Source organism: Hesperophylax consimilis, chromosome 19 (genome assembly GCF_061612785.1).
Source record: "Hesperophylax consimilis isolate HC1 chromosome 19, BYU_Hcon_1.0, whole genome shotgun sequence".
Classification (NCBI taxonomy): Eukaryota; Metazoa; Arthropoda; class Insecta; order Trichoptera; family Limnephilidae; genus Hesperophylax; species Hesperophylax consimilis.
This window is the reverse complement of record NC_142854.1, coordinates 16,614,532-16,632,435: the sequence shown is the minus strand read 5'-3', so window position 1 is coordinate 16,632,435 and position 17,904 is coordinate 16,614,532. Positions and strand designations below refer to the sequence as shown.

Below are 17,904 nucleotides of genomic sequence, written 5' to 3'. Positions count from 1 at the left end.
GCTACAAGCCAAAAATGTGTATATTTTTGGTATACCTAGGTAATGGGTAATAGGCATTAAAATCGCTTGACAACGTTCGATTTCAAGCAAAAAAACTGGTTTTTATTTATTTTGTAAATAATTTTGTAAGAAAGCAAAAAAGTTAATCAAATAATCTTAGCTATAATACTGTATTTTTTAAAGTTGTTTCCTTTATGCGTTCATACATTTCTATTGTAAAAATATTTTTTTTAGTAGCTGGCATTTATATTTTTTATTGAGTAATTTAATGTTTTATTTGTATTCTACTCAAGCGAAGCGATAGGAAAACCTTCAATTTATCTAAAGCATATTTTTTGGCATTAACAATGTACACCAATTCATTGTAAAGATTAATCAAAATAGTGATTTGGCTTTAAGCTTCGCCTTAGGGTCGATGAGAAGGATTGGGCGGTTACTCGGATGAAGAAAGTTAAAAAAGGCACGTAGAAGATTTTATGGAAAAAAAGAACATACAAAAATCACCGGAGAAAATAAATTATATTCAATGCCAGGAATCACTGGCTAAATTAAGTCAAGTACGTCCCTTAACACCCTGTATTAGTTTGTAGTTTAGTTTTTTATTTTATAAATAAAAAACTAAAATTTTATTTAAAGTAAGCACTTAAATGCCTACCTAGTTAATTAGAAACTACATATTAATAATGAATTATATAATTTGTCCAAAGAAACGTCACTATCTCAATGAAATTGTTGTTGTTTATCTACTTTCTTCAGTCAAGTATATAGGTACAATAATTTAGAAAAAAATGCGAATAAGAAAGTCCAAATGAACACGAAGATTTTCACATTTAAAAATAAAATCTTTATTGAAACATTAAAATGGCCACCATCTTGAAACATCGTGTAGAATCACCTACTGACGTTTCTGCACTTTACCCCCGGACACCTTGTATAAACGTTTTCTTTTCACAGTCGCCTAGCACGGTTTTCAACGCTAATTCGAAAACTTTGTCACGTTTTGCGAATTTGCCTATTAATTGCTTTTTAATCAGAGAAACTATATGCCACACGATGAAAGTCACGAGATCGATCACACATCAAAAAAGCTACAGCGGTATGCTGAGCAACTAGACGACAGCCAGGACGAGAGTAGTAACGGAATATTATTATTTTACGTCCAGTGTTGTATGTTAACTGTAAAAATAATTATATTTGCACTGAGATATCCAGTACCACGATTGTACGTGAAAGGATTACCAAATTGAAGATCGGTAAATGAGTACATTCATACTAATGCAGTAACTGTTTCAGACTGGCATTGACCTTTTCACGTACATTTTTTGTTGGGAAGATTCAAGCTGCCAGTAAACGGTGTAAGAAATACTAAATCATATTTTATTAGAAGGTGAGATTGTGTATTATATTCTTCATTGTTATTATACGTTTTTATAGAGGTGATTTGAAAATGTCGAGTGTCGCTGAATGCACGTGAAGGAAAAGTTGTTTTAACTTCATACCTTATTCGAGCTATCAGTGTTTGACATTACTGTTTGAAATGTTACATTGAAAGGTATAATTATAATCGATTATTCGACGATAATGATTACAAATTATGATAGAACTTTACAAGAAAGACCTTTTAAAATTAACACATTCTTAGGCAACAAGAAACGAATCGCTGTGGAGACATTTTTATAAAGAATCTTCATAAAAACGTGTTAGTGATTTAAACACATTTTAATGTGGTTTATTATGATGAAATAATGCTAATGATTCATCACGTAACACTACTAGTTAATACGAAATTGGTTTCGAAATATACACTAAAAACCATTTTAAAAAAATCGCTGGAATTCAAAGTGACTAATGTATTCTCAATAAGATAAGAAGAAATGAGTAAAAAAATAAATAATCAATGACAGACCGATAAAGTTATGCTGATAATGTGAGAGAGAGGTTTGTTGTCACCATCAAGAGATAAAGGTTCTAAAGGTAACAGAATAAAAATATAATGAATCTTTTACCAGAATGCACTCCTTCGTCTTCTGCATCCAAGCACCCCCGGATTGCACTTTTCCTCGACACCAGTGGAGAGAGTCCAGCCTCTGTGGCACCCTGCACAAGAGTCCCATACACCAGGGCTTGCACCAAGTCCTTCTTCCCACAGCTGTCCTCGAACTCTTGCAAGAGAACTCTGAAGTACTCCCCGTCGATATCACTGAACGGAGCGTCTATGAATTCTGGTTCGTGTTTCGTGAATGCCTTCAGAAGCGAATTACTTCTAGATAGCTTTGTACTGTGCGATCTTCTGATCAAACTGAACCCTGGACTCTTCGGAGCTGTCTTTTCTTGGGTCACGTCTGATTTAGAAGGAGAAAGGAATAATGAAGAACCACTTGCGCTTTTGATTGGACCCTTCGATAGTAGACTCTGAGGAAGGGTTTTAGACTTTTCTTTGCCAGGCGTAGGACTCGTGGATGAATCCACGGCTAGCAAAGACATGTTGCTTTTAGAGCTTGACTTCAAAATCTTTGGCGTACTTAATATAGACGTTCTAGGAGACTTGCCATCTGATGATAAATTGATTCTTGAAGCTGATTTAGATGTCGAGAGTCCAATAAAACTCCTTTCTTTTTTTACAGGTTTTGAATCTGGACTTCCACAACTTAAAGTACTTTTTAAAGGAGTTTTACATACTTCGATTTCCTTCGCATGCACGGTGACAAGCATTATGGAAGGAATGTCAGAAGACGATTTGGAAGTCTCCGACGCTTTAGGATGCAAACGCATCGCGTCCTTCATGATTCTGTCGTTACTATTGACAATGCTTAAAGACAGAGATTTGGTTGAGTTGGTAGCGCTGCTGCACCGGAGATCACCAGTGCTGCAATTGTCTTTTAACTTGTTGCTAGGTTCGTTGAAGTCTATATCACTGGAACACTTGGACAGTCCGAGATTCTTTGGCGCTGCTTTTGTAGGGAATGTGTTGAAGGCTTTAGTCTTGTCTCTGGCAGGGCTCAGTGAAGATCTGGTGACGCTCTTCCTCGCTCTGAGAAGGAGCCTCTGTGGAGCGGGGGTGTATACTGGTGGAGGGGGTGGCGACGGGTGCGGAGTGGGTGGGAGGTAGTTCTCGAGACTCTCGGCGAGGGGGACATAGAAGGTGGACTTCCGCCTGGTACTCTCTTCCACATCGCTCGTGCTGAGACTGGTGCTGGAGTTGTCCAACATCACTGAACACCTGGATTCAACGTGCCATGGATGCAATGCTTCTGTACGGTACTTCACGCAACAGACTCACAATCATTTTAGGATTAATTTAGTTCACTTCATTCTGCTGAAATTCAATGATAGGCTTAAAAGAACGTGTCGAATAAACATGTTTGGTCACATTTTTACAACGCATTCTGAAGTAAAATACTATTATCGCTAATGTTTACTAGAAAGCAGATCGAAGCGACAAATCAATTTTGATCCAAATTTTAAGGACAGACCGATATAAATCTAACAGAGTTCGTGTTCTTCATGATTTCGTCAATATCGGATGTTTAATTATACATATTTAGTTCGCTAACGATGCAAAATTTGCATACCAATAAACCAATTTAATTGTTATTGCTTCGAATTAACATGTAAATTTTGATTCAAGACGAGATCTGATTAAGAATTTATGTGGTACGAAGTTAGTTTCCGATAGAATCAACGTGTTTTTCTTAGTATAGGCATGTATCAAGCAAGTCAGCATCCTGTATATTACGAAATTAATTAATAAGTGAAGTTAATTAAGCAAGAATTAGTATTAGTAATTAGAAAAGGGCAGAATCGACGTTTACACGATAATTAAACTTAATTCCCGTTTATTCAGATTGTAACTTGTTTAACCGGTTATAACGCGAACTTTAAGTAAAGTCATATAATTCATGAGTAAGCGTAGATATAAACTAGTAGTTCTGAGAACAGTAAATACACTTTGCGTAGTGTTGATTATTCAGATTTTGCATTTTGTGTGTCACAGCGCCCTCTGGCGGAATAAAAAGGTACTATCAAACACGGCAACCATCTTAAGGCGACACAAGACTCTAATAAAAGGGAAATTAGAGCGAACCCTACGGATGTAAGTTATTTTTTATTTAGGATTAATAAAAACAATACCTCACATTAAATATAATAAAACGTTTTACGTAAAATGTTATGAAAATTTTATAAAACGTTTTTTAACTATAAAATTAGCGATAAACACAAGCTTTTATTTTTCTAGACGATGAATTAGTAACTTCCCGAGGTATCCCTCTAGAAACATTTGAGATTTTAGTAATACGTTCATCAGAAATAATTAACTCAATTCATCCACAGAAAGATCATTTTTGCTATGCTTGCTATGGCAAATTCGACCGATATGTCCATTACGCCGGGCCGCGCGCGCCGAATATTGTTTGTATACGACTTCATCACTAATAACGTCGTAAATTTGCTAGAGCAAATTCAACCGCGGGTCAGTCCAATACACCAGAGCCGCGCGTCGCATGTTTTTGTGTATGGCTTCTGCACTTACATCGTTAAGATTCCGACTTTATTTTAGTGTATTGTCTCGTCTTGACAAGATCGACCGGACAGACGAAATGCAGTTGAAACAGGACTTGCTACGCTCAGTCAACAATTATTTTACCATTACCAAAAGATATTATGTTTTCGAGTACCGTTGCTATTCGAAATGTCTTACAAAGGTAATGGAGTATATGTGGCCTTACAAAAATTACACTTCACAATTGAACGCTTCATTATTTCGGTTTATTCATCATCATTCCTTGATGATGGATCGACCTTCTACTCGAAATGGTACCTACCTAGTAAGAATTATTATTGTTAGCAATTTTTAAGAGAAACTGCGCTGAGAACTCAAAGCGAGTAACAAATTACAAAGAAGATTATGTATTCAAATTTTAACCTTTGGCTGAAAGTGAAGGCGATATAATCGAACAGTGGAAGTCGCAGTTTGGGAACAAAGTTTTTTTTCTTAGTCTTCATAGTTAGTGCAATCGAAACTGCCGAAATTATTTCACATACATTAGTAAAATAAGCGACTGTGTGAACGGATTGTAATTTATGTGTCCCTGGTATACAAATGTAATACTAATACACGCTTTTAACAATCAACAATTTAATTGCAGAGTTTTGCGAAAACTAATTATTGCATAGTTTGTGCAAGAAAATGGAATTAAATGAGAATTTAATTTTTAAAGAGCCGTTTTAACATTGTGTTTGTCAGAGTTTGCCAGATGAACACCAAAGAATAATATGTGGGTAGTTAGGGTGGACACTGGACACGTCCTTGAGGAATGCCGTGGAAGAGAATTGAAGCAAGGTGAAAATACGCAAGGACCCGGACATAAAGTCGGAAAAAATAATAAATATGGTGAGAGCACACCTAATTTGTAAACCTAATATTATAGAACTTCGTTCTTCTGGCGCCAGTAAAAATAGATCTCTATATATGTAAATATATATATGTCATTAAGACAGAAGTTACAGGCCTTAGTCGTAAGTCACTAGATATAAGTCTTAGATGTAAGTCACTAGTTGTAAGCTTCCAAATGGGGATCGGTATGAAAAAACTCATCGTGTAAAACACCCATAAGCGTAGAATTTCGGCATAACCACTTTGCCATTCTAGTGTTGAGAGCGTCGTGCTTCGTTTTAACCCGAAGTAAAATAATAATGGGTAATGATGGCGCGATAGTACTCTCAATACTAATTATATTTGTTAGCATATCTCGTTTGATGCATTGACTCTTGGTTCAGAAACTTAGCCTAGTTATCTGATTGCATAATTTAGTAAACTCTTGGTTGATTCATTCACCCTTCTCCGAGTTAAACATGAATGGTACTTTTCATCATCGAACAACAGCCTCAAAGTCTCAACGCTCAAACGCCTCAAAACGCCTCAAAATGTCAAAGTCTGCAAGCAAAGTGCTCAGTGAATTACTCTGTAAGTTGCCTGAAGCATTTACAGTCATTATTACAATTCACATTCACCGCTATGTCGAGGGTCTTTGTTATCTGAAATCTTATTGACATTTTGCAAGTCGCTTTCATAATCAAATTAAAGCTGTGTAATTCTATTAATTTCAGGTAAACAAAAGTCCTACGTAGTTTGATATAACTTTTGTTAATACATAATTTATATTTGGTGTTGGAATAATTCTATTCGCATGACTGCACTAAGGACGGGTTGTTTCAGAGAATTTTAAAAATTCTTCAAATTTTGAAGTTGTGTTATTATTTCAGTTATGTGAAGTAACTGGCCTATAATGATATAATAACAGAACTTGAATAGGACATTCACGGAACTAGAAAATGAACGTTGAAATTTGATAAATTGTTCAAATTCTGTGAAACAACCCTTCCTAAGTGATAATAACAATACACCACTTCAAGAGACAAAGGGTTAACAGTAGTATCACTAATCATTCAAAAATGGCGTTAAAAGTCACTTTGTAGACTTCTATAATATTCTATATTATTGAACGTTATACCTAAAATCACTTGCTTCATTCACATTTACTCATACTCGTTTATTAGTCAGACTCTCTAGAGTATTTAAATCACCCGATCGTGCCATGCCTTCCTGGAGCATCCTCAACACGTTCTGACATTCAATTCAGATTATGTTCAATTAAATTGAACAACTGTTGAAAAAGCGATGAAAATATCTAATTATTGAAGACAATATTAGCGATTTCTAAACGAAAATCTGTAACAGAATAATCAGAAAAGGACACGGTCACATCTAGGACTCGAACCCAGGATCTTTCCCTTGCCGGGGCACTACTCTACCACTGAGCAAATGAGAGACAGATTTTTCTGTTTCAGATTTTCGTTTAGAAATCGCTAATATTGTTTTCAATAATTAAATATTACAATTTGAGGTTTTACTCAATAAAGTTATTCCAAAAAATAAAAATAAATAAAATGAAAATATCGTTTCTTAGTATCTTTAATCATCCTACCAATAAAATAAATAAATAATTCTGTGTAAGTAATATTATTATGAATTATAATACTATCGGGTGGTTGTTGTCTTGTCCGCATTGGCTTAAATACAATCAAATGCGTAATTATAAATGAGGCAACTTTAGATAAATCTAAAACTGCTAGAAGCAATTAGATTATCATATAAGATAATATAAAATTAGTCGCAGCATTAAGCAATAAGCGTATTTTGAAATTTAAAACATGTTCTTTGGTGTGTTTTAATGGCTTACCAGTGAATAAATCTCAGTGTAGATTATAGTCTATTTAAATTCTATACAATAGAACTGATGGCATTGCTTTGACTTAAATAATAGGTAAAAGTCTGCCAAGAAGGCTTTTTCATTATTCTATCTCGCATTGGTTCTTTAGATCTTCATCAAACCAGTTAGTACTACTTGTGGTACTTGGATTGATGTGCTAACCACAATCTAACTGTAGTTTTCTTTCGCTCCTGAACCTACCTAATAAGTTAATGACCAAGGTCTAAGAAAAACATCATCTTCTTTAGTTAGGTGGCTGATTTATTTCTTTATAACCATACTAGCTGATGTGTAACCGGCGTTCCTTGGTGTTTATCCTTAGGAGATAGATATATAACCTCGTGGACTTTTTTGTATGCCTTTTTAAGATATACAATTCCGTAGTACATTATTTTGATGTATCTCATGAGATTTAGCCAATGTGGTGCCCGAAAATATATATTTTACGACTTGATTATAAAACATGGACTTTTCTCAACTTTCTATAAATATAATACGCATGTATTATATATGTAAGCCTTTAGCAAGAAGTTCTCTAAATGATAGTGGAAACCATATCAAAATCCGTTCCGTAGTTTAGAAGAACTAAGCGTACAAATAGACAGACGCGGATAGCGACTTTATTTTATACTATTTAGAGTGTAGCAACTGCTAGTATGATTAAATTTGTGATTAGTTTGTTGATGCTTTTTGGGCTCTTTGTGTTTGTCAGCAGGTGAAGATTTTCAGGTGGGCTATTCCTAATAGATTTTTTTAGAGATATACTGACAAGTATTGCTTGTAAAATAATTGTTACCCTTTGTGCTATGCATAAAAAAACCTTGTCTTAAAAACATTAGTTTACCAAAAAATAATAATTAATATTTGACAAGTTCAAGTATTTCACCTAAAAATGTAGACAATTTGTCTCGACGCCATCTAGTGAGAGAGTTAGCACTTACAATGCCTTTCTCATATAAAATAAAGTTGGTTGTTTTCAGGTGAAAAAATGTCACAAGCAGTAATTGTTGAATGAAACACTAGTATATTATATTGAATCATTTCGCGGGTAAGAGATAAGCCGCCATAGCTCAGTGGTCAGAGCTGTCGACCGGAAATCTAAGGGACACGGGTTCGAGTCCCGTTGGCGTCATGTATCTTTTATCAGGAGATTTTTCAATGTGGATGAGTGTTTCAGGCGAATAATTATTGCTTGTAAAATAATATAATAACTAGTTTTGTAATAAATGTATAGCCAATAAATGGATATGTCGTTGTTTTAAATGAAAACTTCCAAGGAACATAGAAGTTTTATTTGGAGAGATACATTAATACAACACAGTATTAGCACTTATCACTTATTGTTTTAGGTTTTTCTATGCGGAATTATTGTAGGTTAAAAAAATTGCAAGGCTTTCATTTTAGCCACCCGGTATTGTTGATTAGCCTTCATTTGTTTATAAATATGTGTCCATCAAAGACTGAAACTCGAGGTGACCCAATAAAAGCGGTCCTCCATTGTACGCCACAGAACGGTTCGGTACTTGCGAAGCTCCCAGACTGGTTTGCTTATCTCGGCGGGGGACCTACAAGTAACCAGAACCAGTATAAATATTATATAGTATGTTCCTACTCGCCTGTGCTTCTAGCTACACAGTACACACGGAGCTGGTCACGACCGCTCTACATAACACAACGTACTATGTACCACCATACTCCATAGTATAGTCACTTACTAGAGCAACTTGAGCACAATTATTACTATTACAAAACCGAATAGTAGTAGCAATATAACTGAAATTATCAATTTTACTACAACTAAACTGCACAGGCTGTCAAAGAAGACTATTTAACACATTCTGCTGTATACGTCAGAACCATAACGGCCTCCCAATGGCATAAGCTAAAAGTCACATACAAAAATTCATATCGCCAATGTTCCGCCTGCCGATATAATGCAGCGCTACGGAAAAGTTCCTGGAGGAACGAGTGCACTCTTTCAGAGCACTTCTCCGCACGGTATGGGAAGCTTATGACGCAGAACACGCCAGTCCAAGAATACCATCATCACCGCAATGGTTGCCTGGATGCAGTCTCACCTGATGGCCCTCTGAAGATGAGAGACGATACTGATGGCCCTCTGCATACTTTCAGGATTTTTTTAAATTATTATAAAGGCGATGCACTACGTCGTGTAATATTTTAGATTGAGCCGCTATCAATAACAACCCTTACGTAGATGGCGGTAAGGTTTAAATTCCCACTTAACACCACCCGCCTGTTTTGATTTATGCAAGAAAAAAACATGGCCAAAAAGTGCCTTTTATTTTATTTTGTGGATGTTCAGACATAAATATTTAATTTTTTTTCGATTATTTTATAAATAACTTAATTTGCCACATTATACAATAGAATCATAACCGAAAATGGGTTCGTAAGTAGGAGATTTTGAACTTTAAAGCAATTTTCATAGGCCTTTACATTATTTTTTGTATGGGCTTTTAAAAAGACTTATCTAAAAAATACTCGATTATTTCAAAAGCCAAGATATATTCTACTCGCAGTATTTAATTAAAGCATCTGAAACATTTCTAGGCGACCAAATTTTCAAACCAAAAACACATGATTTTGCATTACTACGTATGGCATCGCCTTAATGAAATTATTTTCGTTTGCTGTGTGGGTGCAAACTGGCTATGAATTACAGTAGCATGCGTGAATGATGTTGACGACACGCGTTGTACGCGCAGTTCAATTGGTTTATTCAATCCTGTTTCTATTATAAGTGTATGGTTGTAGTGTTTGAATGCATGAATAATGTAGAACTCAGAATGGACACCACATTGTTCAGCTCATTATGATGTTGTGGGTGGTACAGAATTAGAACGGATTTCGTGCGAAAGCGACAGAAATATATCTCGCAATTGGACGCAATAAAGATCACAGTGCAAGAACATGAACAACACGACCAAAAGGTCGAAGCCCTTGGCGATTCTCAGAAACCATCCAGAACTTGCTGACTTTAACAAAACACCGAGGGTAGCAAAACAGAGTGTTCAGTTTATAAAATTGACAAAACTCTTCGAATATTCCGCGAGTAAAATGATCAAACTTTTTGCAACAGGGAAAAAAGAAAATACTTTTTCGAATTATTCAGAATAGGCCAGATAATCAACTGTCTGTCTTCTGCGCATCCTGCAAGACATAGTGTCACCACGTGTACCGTTGGTTGACCGACGACGTGGCGCTGACAAGCTGCACCGATGGCCCTCGTACGCAGCGCATAATGAATCGCGTGGCACTACAGCTCTTCATTCATTCACCTACATATTACAGCAAGTGAGAACTCAAAACTGGTTTTTAAGGACATTTGTAAAATGGTATTACATAATAAGTAAGAGGTGTATCAACTACACCAGCATCAATAGAGCTTGCCTTTTAAAGGCAGCCTCAACTTCAGCTAAATATGTCGATATCCGAATTGATTTTGTTCAACAGCAAGACTGCTCTCCCCACCGGCATGACCATTGGCAAGTTAGTCCTGCAGGCTGGGAGATAAAACAGACTATGCTGTCGGTGACGGAGATAACCATCAGGAACATAGAGACTAATACTCTCCATGATAGTTGGATTTTCAAACCATCCACGAATCAGTTTGAAGTAGTGTGATACAATATGCACATCTCTTCTGACCCGTAGGTGGTTCATACCGAGCATCATGCCCACGAGAAAGTCAGTAGGATAGAGCCACGGGTAGTAGCCATACTCCCTCAGGTAGAGGAATCTCAGAAATTACACATTACATTAGTGATCACATATTACAGGAGTCTGGAACGAAGTTCTTGGTTGTCCATGCAGTGCAAGACCGCGAGGAGTGGATCAGTGTATCACCAGGGAAATTGGAGTGGGAGTAACGATCCTCAAGCAATGACAAAAGCAGAATTCGAATTGGCAAGATTTAAGACTAAACAACCATTGAAAGACATCAAACCCTCACAACATCAAAGACAATAAAAATGAGATCTAAACATCTTGAACATCACTTAACCTGGGTAATTATAATTAGTTATTCTTGGACGATGCGCGACTGACGACATTTCTTAACCGACATCAACTTTGTGGATGAGCGATCCCAATAAAACTGAATTGATTAATTATTTCGAAAGTGTGTCGAAATTTCAGACGATTTTTCTTTACTTTCTGTAAAAGGTTGTTGTTGTGTTGGGGGTGGTGTTGTAAAAAAAGGGCTAGATATTAAAACTATGATTATTATCGTAATTAATTATTTGAGTTATTATTTTCGGGTTCCTCCTTTTTTAACCAAAATTTCGGACGGCGGTACGCTGTCCATCATCAGGGCAGAATGTTCTGACATCAAATATACCGCCATGAAAATTTCAATATGTATATAAGTATCTTACTTAGAAGTCCCGTTGACGTGCGAAGAACATTGATTTACGAAACTGCCAAATTGTTCATAAAATCAAAAGAAAATGTTTACATCTCTAAAATAGACTTCTGTATTTTTTCTTCTTCGCTTGAGGTTAAACGTACATTTGCACAATTAATCTAAGAATTTCTTCGAATGTAGTCACGTGATGAAGATGAGATATTGGAAAACCGTTCACATTAAAAAGTCTTCTCTTTTTATATATTTATTAATTTTCGGGAAATCGACAGTTTAAATTTGTGAGAAGGGAATATGAATTAAAAAAATTATACAAAACAAATAATTTATAGGCATGGAGAGAGGTTGTAGATATAAATCAAATCATAATAGAGATATAAACAATAGAGACATAACATCATTCACAAACCATCATAGAAATATTCTTTTATGGACCTCTTGTATTTGGTACATTCGCAACTGAAAATATCAACCTTGGATAATACACTATTGTAATTATTATCTATCATGCCGTCTCTTTCATACTAGACGCCAGTTTTGATCAAAGGTCAGAAAAAAGTGTAAATTCTAATTATTGTGCATTAAATTACGAATATATTATCATGTCAGAACACGTGTTCATGAAAATCCGGATATTTTTGCATTTCGTCATGATATACTTTCAAGGCAAGCACACGTGCATTTGGCGTAATCTATTAAAAGTTTATCAGGAAACCTGAGAATTCATTCGTTAGGCCTGCAATCCCGTTTTTTACCGGATAACCAATAATTTGAAGAGATTCTTAGTAAATTAAAGCAATTCTCATTTCTCTCCGTGTACGAGAAAGCATTTTTAGTTTGTTGCGACGAACAATGTCGCACGACCCACTCATTTAGCAATCATATCCAATTCTTAGATTCCGAGTAGCATCTAACAACTAGGACCTAGATAGGCAACAAGCAAAGGTTCCCAACATTTTTGAGACTGGGATCTACTTTTTACCATTTGTTTCATGGGGTTAGAATTATTAAAACAGGAATCTCATAAGATTTACAAACTATAAACAAACAGGTACCGTTAAAAATGTGAGGAAGATTTAAAGTTTTCGTGAATACTAAAAATGTATTTTAAAATTTTCATTTATAAATATTGATTTAAGAACGATCTAAAACCGCACATTCCGAAACGGTTTGAACTGGCTACGTAATTATGACGTAGATAACGCTACTGGCTGGTAAGACGGCTGTCACCGACGTTGGCCATTGACGTCAACAAATTCATATTCGTCAACAAAAACGAAAACGACGTTTCGGCGGCAAACCTTAAATGGAACGTTTTAAATCTGCATGGAAAAGTTTTTCAACATCAATTTTTTACATTACTCCAAGCAGGAGGCCTTGAGAAAGACATAATTTTCCCTCAAAGCCTACGTCATCTTTGTGGATGCTGCGTGGAGGGTCTTTTTGAGGAGAGGTAGGAGTGAACATGGGTCTTAATTTTTCTCTAGAATAAAAAAAAACAGTGAAATGAATTGAATTTTGTTTAGTTTTTCAAAACTTTGAACATCAATAGTCCAAGTATAGCAAAAACAAATTACGGATATTATTTATTTAGTCAAATAATTATCACAAAATAATTGGGCTCGACCAAACTTTGAGAACCCTTGGGCTACAGACAGAGGCCACTTGCCTACTGGGGATTTTGCATGCAAATTGATACGGCACGAATCTGTTCTGTTGAATCGATCTACTCGACAGTTGCAATTTGCTCTTCCTAAGAAATGTTTACTGTATCGAACGTCCAGAGAAGACGACATGGAAGTGAGACAACTGTGGGTACCTATTACTATATAAAGAATATGCATATGGTTGTCCGGTATCTTTTCGTTATCATCAGTCATCCGAAATAATGCATTTTGTTATTTCAGTATCTAGATTAATATTCCGCCATGGGAATACCACCGTAAAAGTAATGGCAAATACATTAAATTTAGGTGTATGACTTTGTGATTGGGAGAACTAGGTACCGAAGCCCCCGCATTCTCAATTTCTACCGATTTACAACACGTTTTTCTTTAAGGCGATGCACTACGTCGTGTAATATTTTAAATTGAGCTCCAATCAATAACACTATTTACGTAGATAGCGATAAGGCTTAAATTCCCGCTTAACACCAACCAGCTGTTTGGATTTAGGCAAGAAAAAAACATGGCCAACAAAATCAATATAATACAATAAAATTATAACCGAAAATGGGTTCGTAAGTAGGAGATTTTGAACTTTAAAGCAGTTTGCATAGGTCTATACATTATTTTTTTCTGGGCTTATAAAAAGACTTATCTAAAAATTACTCGATTGTTTCAAAGGCCAAGATGTATTCTACTCGCAGTATTTAATTAAAGCATCTGAAACATTTCTAGGCGACCAAATTTTCAAACCAATAACAAATGATTTTAAATTACTACGTAGTGCATAGCTCACACGTCGTACTAAAAATGGTTAAATTAATTGAATTGAAATATTTTCATGCATAAATCCACAGACATATGAATATATATACTAGAAATTAAAGGTGAGGGGTAAAATCAACTGTTGAAGAACGAAGGCGGTAAAGCTGACTGTGATTCGTCAATAAATCAATCTGACAGTATATAGGCATCTCGCATTATAATATCACCGTTTAGTTCCTAAAAGTTAAATCTGCTTTTGAATGAATAGACATTTTTACATGGGAGCGCAAATTACTCGCCACGTTATGAACAAATTTGAGAAGTCCAAATTCGGCAAAAAAAAAATTCTTCTATTTTCAGAGTCGAATATTTTGTTTACGTATTTAGTGAAGACACTTTTATAAGTGTTCATAATTTACTTCCCAGTAACAACGATGCGCACACTTGAGAATCGCTACATTCGACCAATGTTGGCTCGATGTGATAGTATATGTTTGTACAACTGATTCATATTATACGACATGAATAAGCTTAAAATGATGCTTACATATGGAATGTAAGACGGCAATTGGGTTTATTCTCTTTTTCACATCTATTTTTACAAGTTTTTTATATCACAAGCCACTATTTTGCCGTGTTATTTCATAAAATGCCTCGACCATAGCTCGAAGCTAGTTCGAACAAGAATGATGACGTCACATTCTCAAGATTCACGGGAAGCCATACGCGAGCCCAGCCGGCTCCAATGGAACCGGTATGGGGAGTGGGGATAATACGCTTTTAATCACTTAGGGCAGGTCTACTAATATTCATATGTCTATGCATAAATCCCATTAAGGCAGTAAGGCCTCGGACGTATACCCGGCGTTGCTACACTTTTCTATACATATAATAAATATAATATCAATGTATTATATTTATATATAAAAACCTTCATAATTTAGAAGAACTAAGCGCACTGACTGACAGACGCGAATAGTGACTTTGTTTTATGCTATTTAGAAACACCAATGTATTGTCACGATTGCGAATTTACTAAAAGTTTATCAGGAAACGGCCTGTAATCCCGTTTTAACTTCATTATGATCTGGGATGTTCCCGAACGTTCAGGATATTCCCGAACATTCCAGAATGTTGTGGAATACTCTCGAATATTTCTCTTATATCTTCAAAAGTACGCCCTTCAGGTAAAAACGGGAAACTTCTTCATAGATGGGTGATAGAGGGCTACCACACCAAATAACTCCCTTGATCGTACCGGGACTCGTTTCTGAGTTTTAGCGGCACGCACATTGTGCACTTTTTTTTTTAAGGGTTTTATTATCTTTTTTTTGTTGTTGTAACAAATAGATAATATAATGATATCCTCACTGGGATCTCCCGTGCTGAGGATTTCATTTATGTATAATTTTATTATGTATAATTTTATTACAAGAAAATTAATATTACAACAAAGTTACATATGAATTTAATTATGAACATTTATCATGTAGTATATATATTTTTTTTTTTTAAATAATTTTAAAATAAGTAAGATAGTGTTTTTTGGTATAGTTCAGTTGATTCTGTTTTAGCCTGTGTTTGCTATCAGTATATTTTCTATTTCAAATCTCCCTATATTAAGTATCCAGCTTTTTATTTGAGATTTAAATGTTATAATGTTGATGTTTTTGAGTGAGAGTGGTATTTTATTGTAGAGTTTAATACTATGATATAAGAAGCTTTTTTGCCCAAAAGTTGTATTAGTAGTTATTTGTTGGATAAGTTTTTGACCATGAGATCTAGTGTTTCTATTGTGCGTATTTGTTGTTATTTCTTGGGTTTTGTACTTATGAATGTAAATGAGTATAGTTTTGGAATATAGTTGTTTAATTGAGATGATGTTAACACAATGTTTGCGGGGGGTTTTTTAATCAATCTACGCCGTAAAGCGGGCAATTTTTATCATGTTCGCGCGCAAAATTCTGTTTCATGTAAAATAGCTATAACTTCTGAACTATTGATCAAATTTAAATAAAATTTTCAGTATTTTACCTTATTCGAAATTTTTTATTATGATCTGGTCACAAATTTTTATATTTTTGAAGAAACAATTACGATATATAGGTTTAAATTAAAAAAATTGAAAAAACTGCACTTTTGTCGTATTGTCTATTTAGTCATTTTATGCACATTCAAGAAAGTATATAACATCATACGTCACTCGTAATATATTGTTACTCTAAGTGTACCTACAACGCATTTTGGCGTCTCCCGCGCTTTACCAATAGTGTACAAATACGAAAAACGCTTTTAACCCTTTCAATACCAGACTTTTTCCAGCCAACGAAAAAAATGTTTGTCTACATTTTTGAGTTCTGTGATTTTTTTCAATATTTTTACAAAAAAAAAAATTTTTTTTTTCCACACGGTTTTCGAAATATTTCATGTTCCTGAGGAAGAACATTGGGGCTTAGGGGGTGTAAGTCAAAGAACGGGTAGTACAAGGAGCATACACACTTTTAAAGTGTTTTTAATTGTTTAAACAGAAAATAAATACACAAAAATCAATTCAATTAATCTGTAAAGGCAAGCATATTAAATTGCAATTTAATATTATGCCAAAATAATTTTATTAAAAAAGAAAAAATCAAAATATACATTTTTTTTTAAAAACGGACCATTAACCTAAATTAACGTTAGAAAAACAAATAGAACAAAAAATATTAGTGGTGAAATAAAACAAAACAATTTCTTTCTCTTTGGAGACACACACCGACATTCGTGCTTTTGCCCGTGTAAATTTCAAAATCAAAGACGAGCCCACTGACTCCCGCTCGGGATAAGATTTTGATGCCCCACTTGTGTGGCTTGTTTTTAATATATTGTTTCAAATTACTTCTCCCTTTGAACGGTATCATGAGCTCGTCTACAGAATTGAATTCCTCAGGTTCGATCTTGGCCATATTTTCAAGGAGGGCATTTACCATCGGCCTTATTTGAAATAATTTGTCGTAACCCTCTTGTCCTCTTGGAATCAACGAGCTATTGTGATTTAAATGAAGACACCAGCGTAACTCAGTGAAACGATTTCTAGGCATGACATCAACGATGAGAGAGAGCCTCGTATCATTGGCCCAGTAAAGGTGGAATGCCGGATACTTAAGGATACCCATCATGATGTGGTGTTGACGCTGGTGCTATTATCCTGAGCGAATACAAATTTGTCTGCTCAACAATATTTTTTATAATATTTTCATCTATGAAACATAAAAAATATTGTAGAGCAGACATAACCAGTGGTGGTTTTGAGAAAGTAACATCACAGTAGGAGTCTACATGATCGACATCTTTCTTGATCCACCGTAGATCGGTTCTCCGTCCATGGGAAGCTGAGGCTTCACTGGGCTGTCCTTGAGGCACGGTGCAGGACTCTAGCTCGTCTTCCACTGGCTGCTGCCTCTCTTCCAAAGTCTATAATTAATATATACTTTATGGTTTCATTTAAAACCCAAATTTGTTCATATTTAAATCTACTTCAAACGCAATAATCGCTGTAATATAACAATAAGAAATAATGACAAAAGTACTAACATGGACTTCCACATCCATTCCAAGAGCTTGGCTCAATGCCTCCACATTGGTTTCCTCTGCAGCATCCTGGAAATATTCAACCGACCAGCCCTCTTCATCTCCATCTTCCAACTCCAACTCCACGTCGGAAATATCTCCTTCCAGCATCACGGCGATCTCCTCATGTGTCAAACCACGATGCTCCATCTATAAAAATGAATAAAATAAGTTAAAATCTACCGGAAAATAATAAAATAAATTAATA

At 35.2% G+C, this 17,904-nt stretch overlaps 1 protein-coding gene across 6 annotated transcripts in view; it reads right to left on the bottom strand.

The window, feature by feature from the left end:
- Window positions 1–17,904, bottom strand: part of raskol (Ras GTPase-activating protein raskol) — a 442,218-nt gene that overhangs the window by 115,241 nt on the left and 309,073 nt on the right. For 3 of the 6 annotated variants that reach the window (XM_089643505.1, XM_089643504.1, XM_089643506.1), the window contains exon 2: window positions 2,007–3,316. The exons of the other annotated variants lie outside the window; for them this stretch is intronic. In XM_089643505.1, coding sequence (XP_089499631.1) covers window positions 2,007–3,210 — 1,204 coding nt within the window. In that variant the 5' untranslated portion in view covers window positions 3,211–3,316. The remainder of the gene's footprint in view (window positions 1–2,006; window positions 3,317–17,904) is intronic. 6 annotated transcript variants of the gene reach the window in all.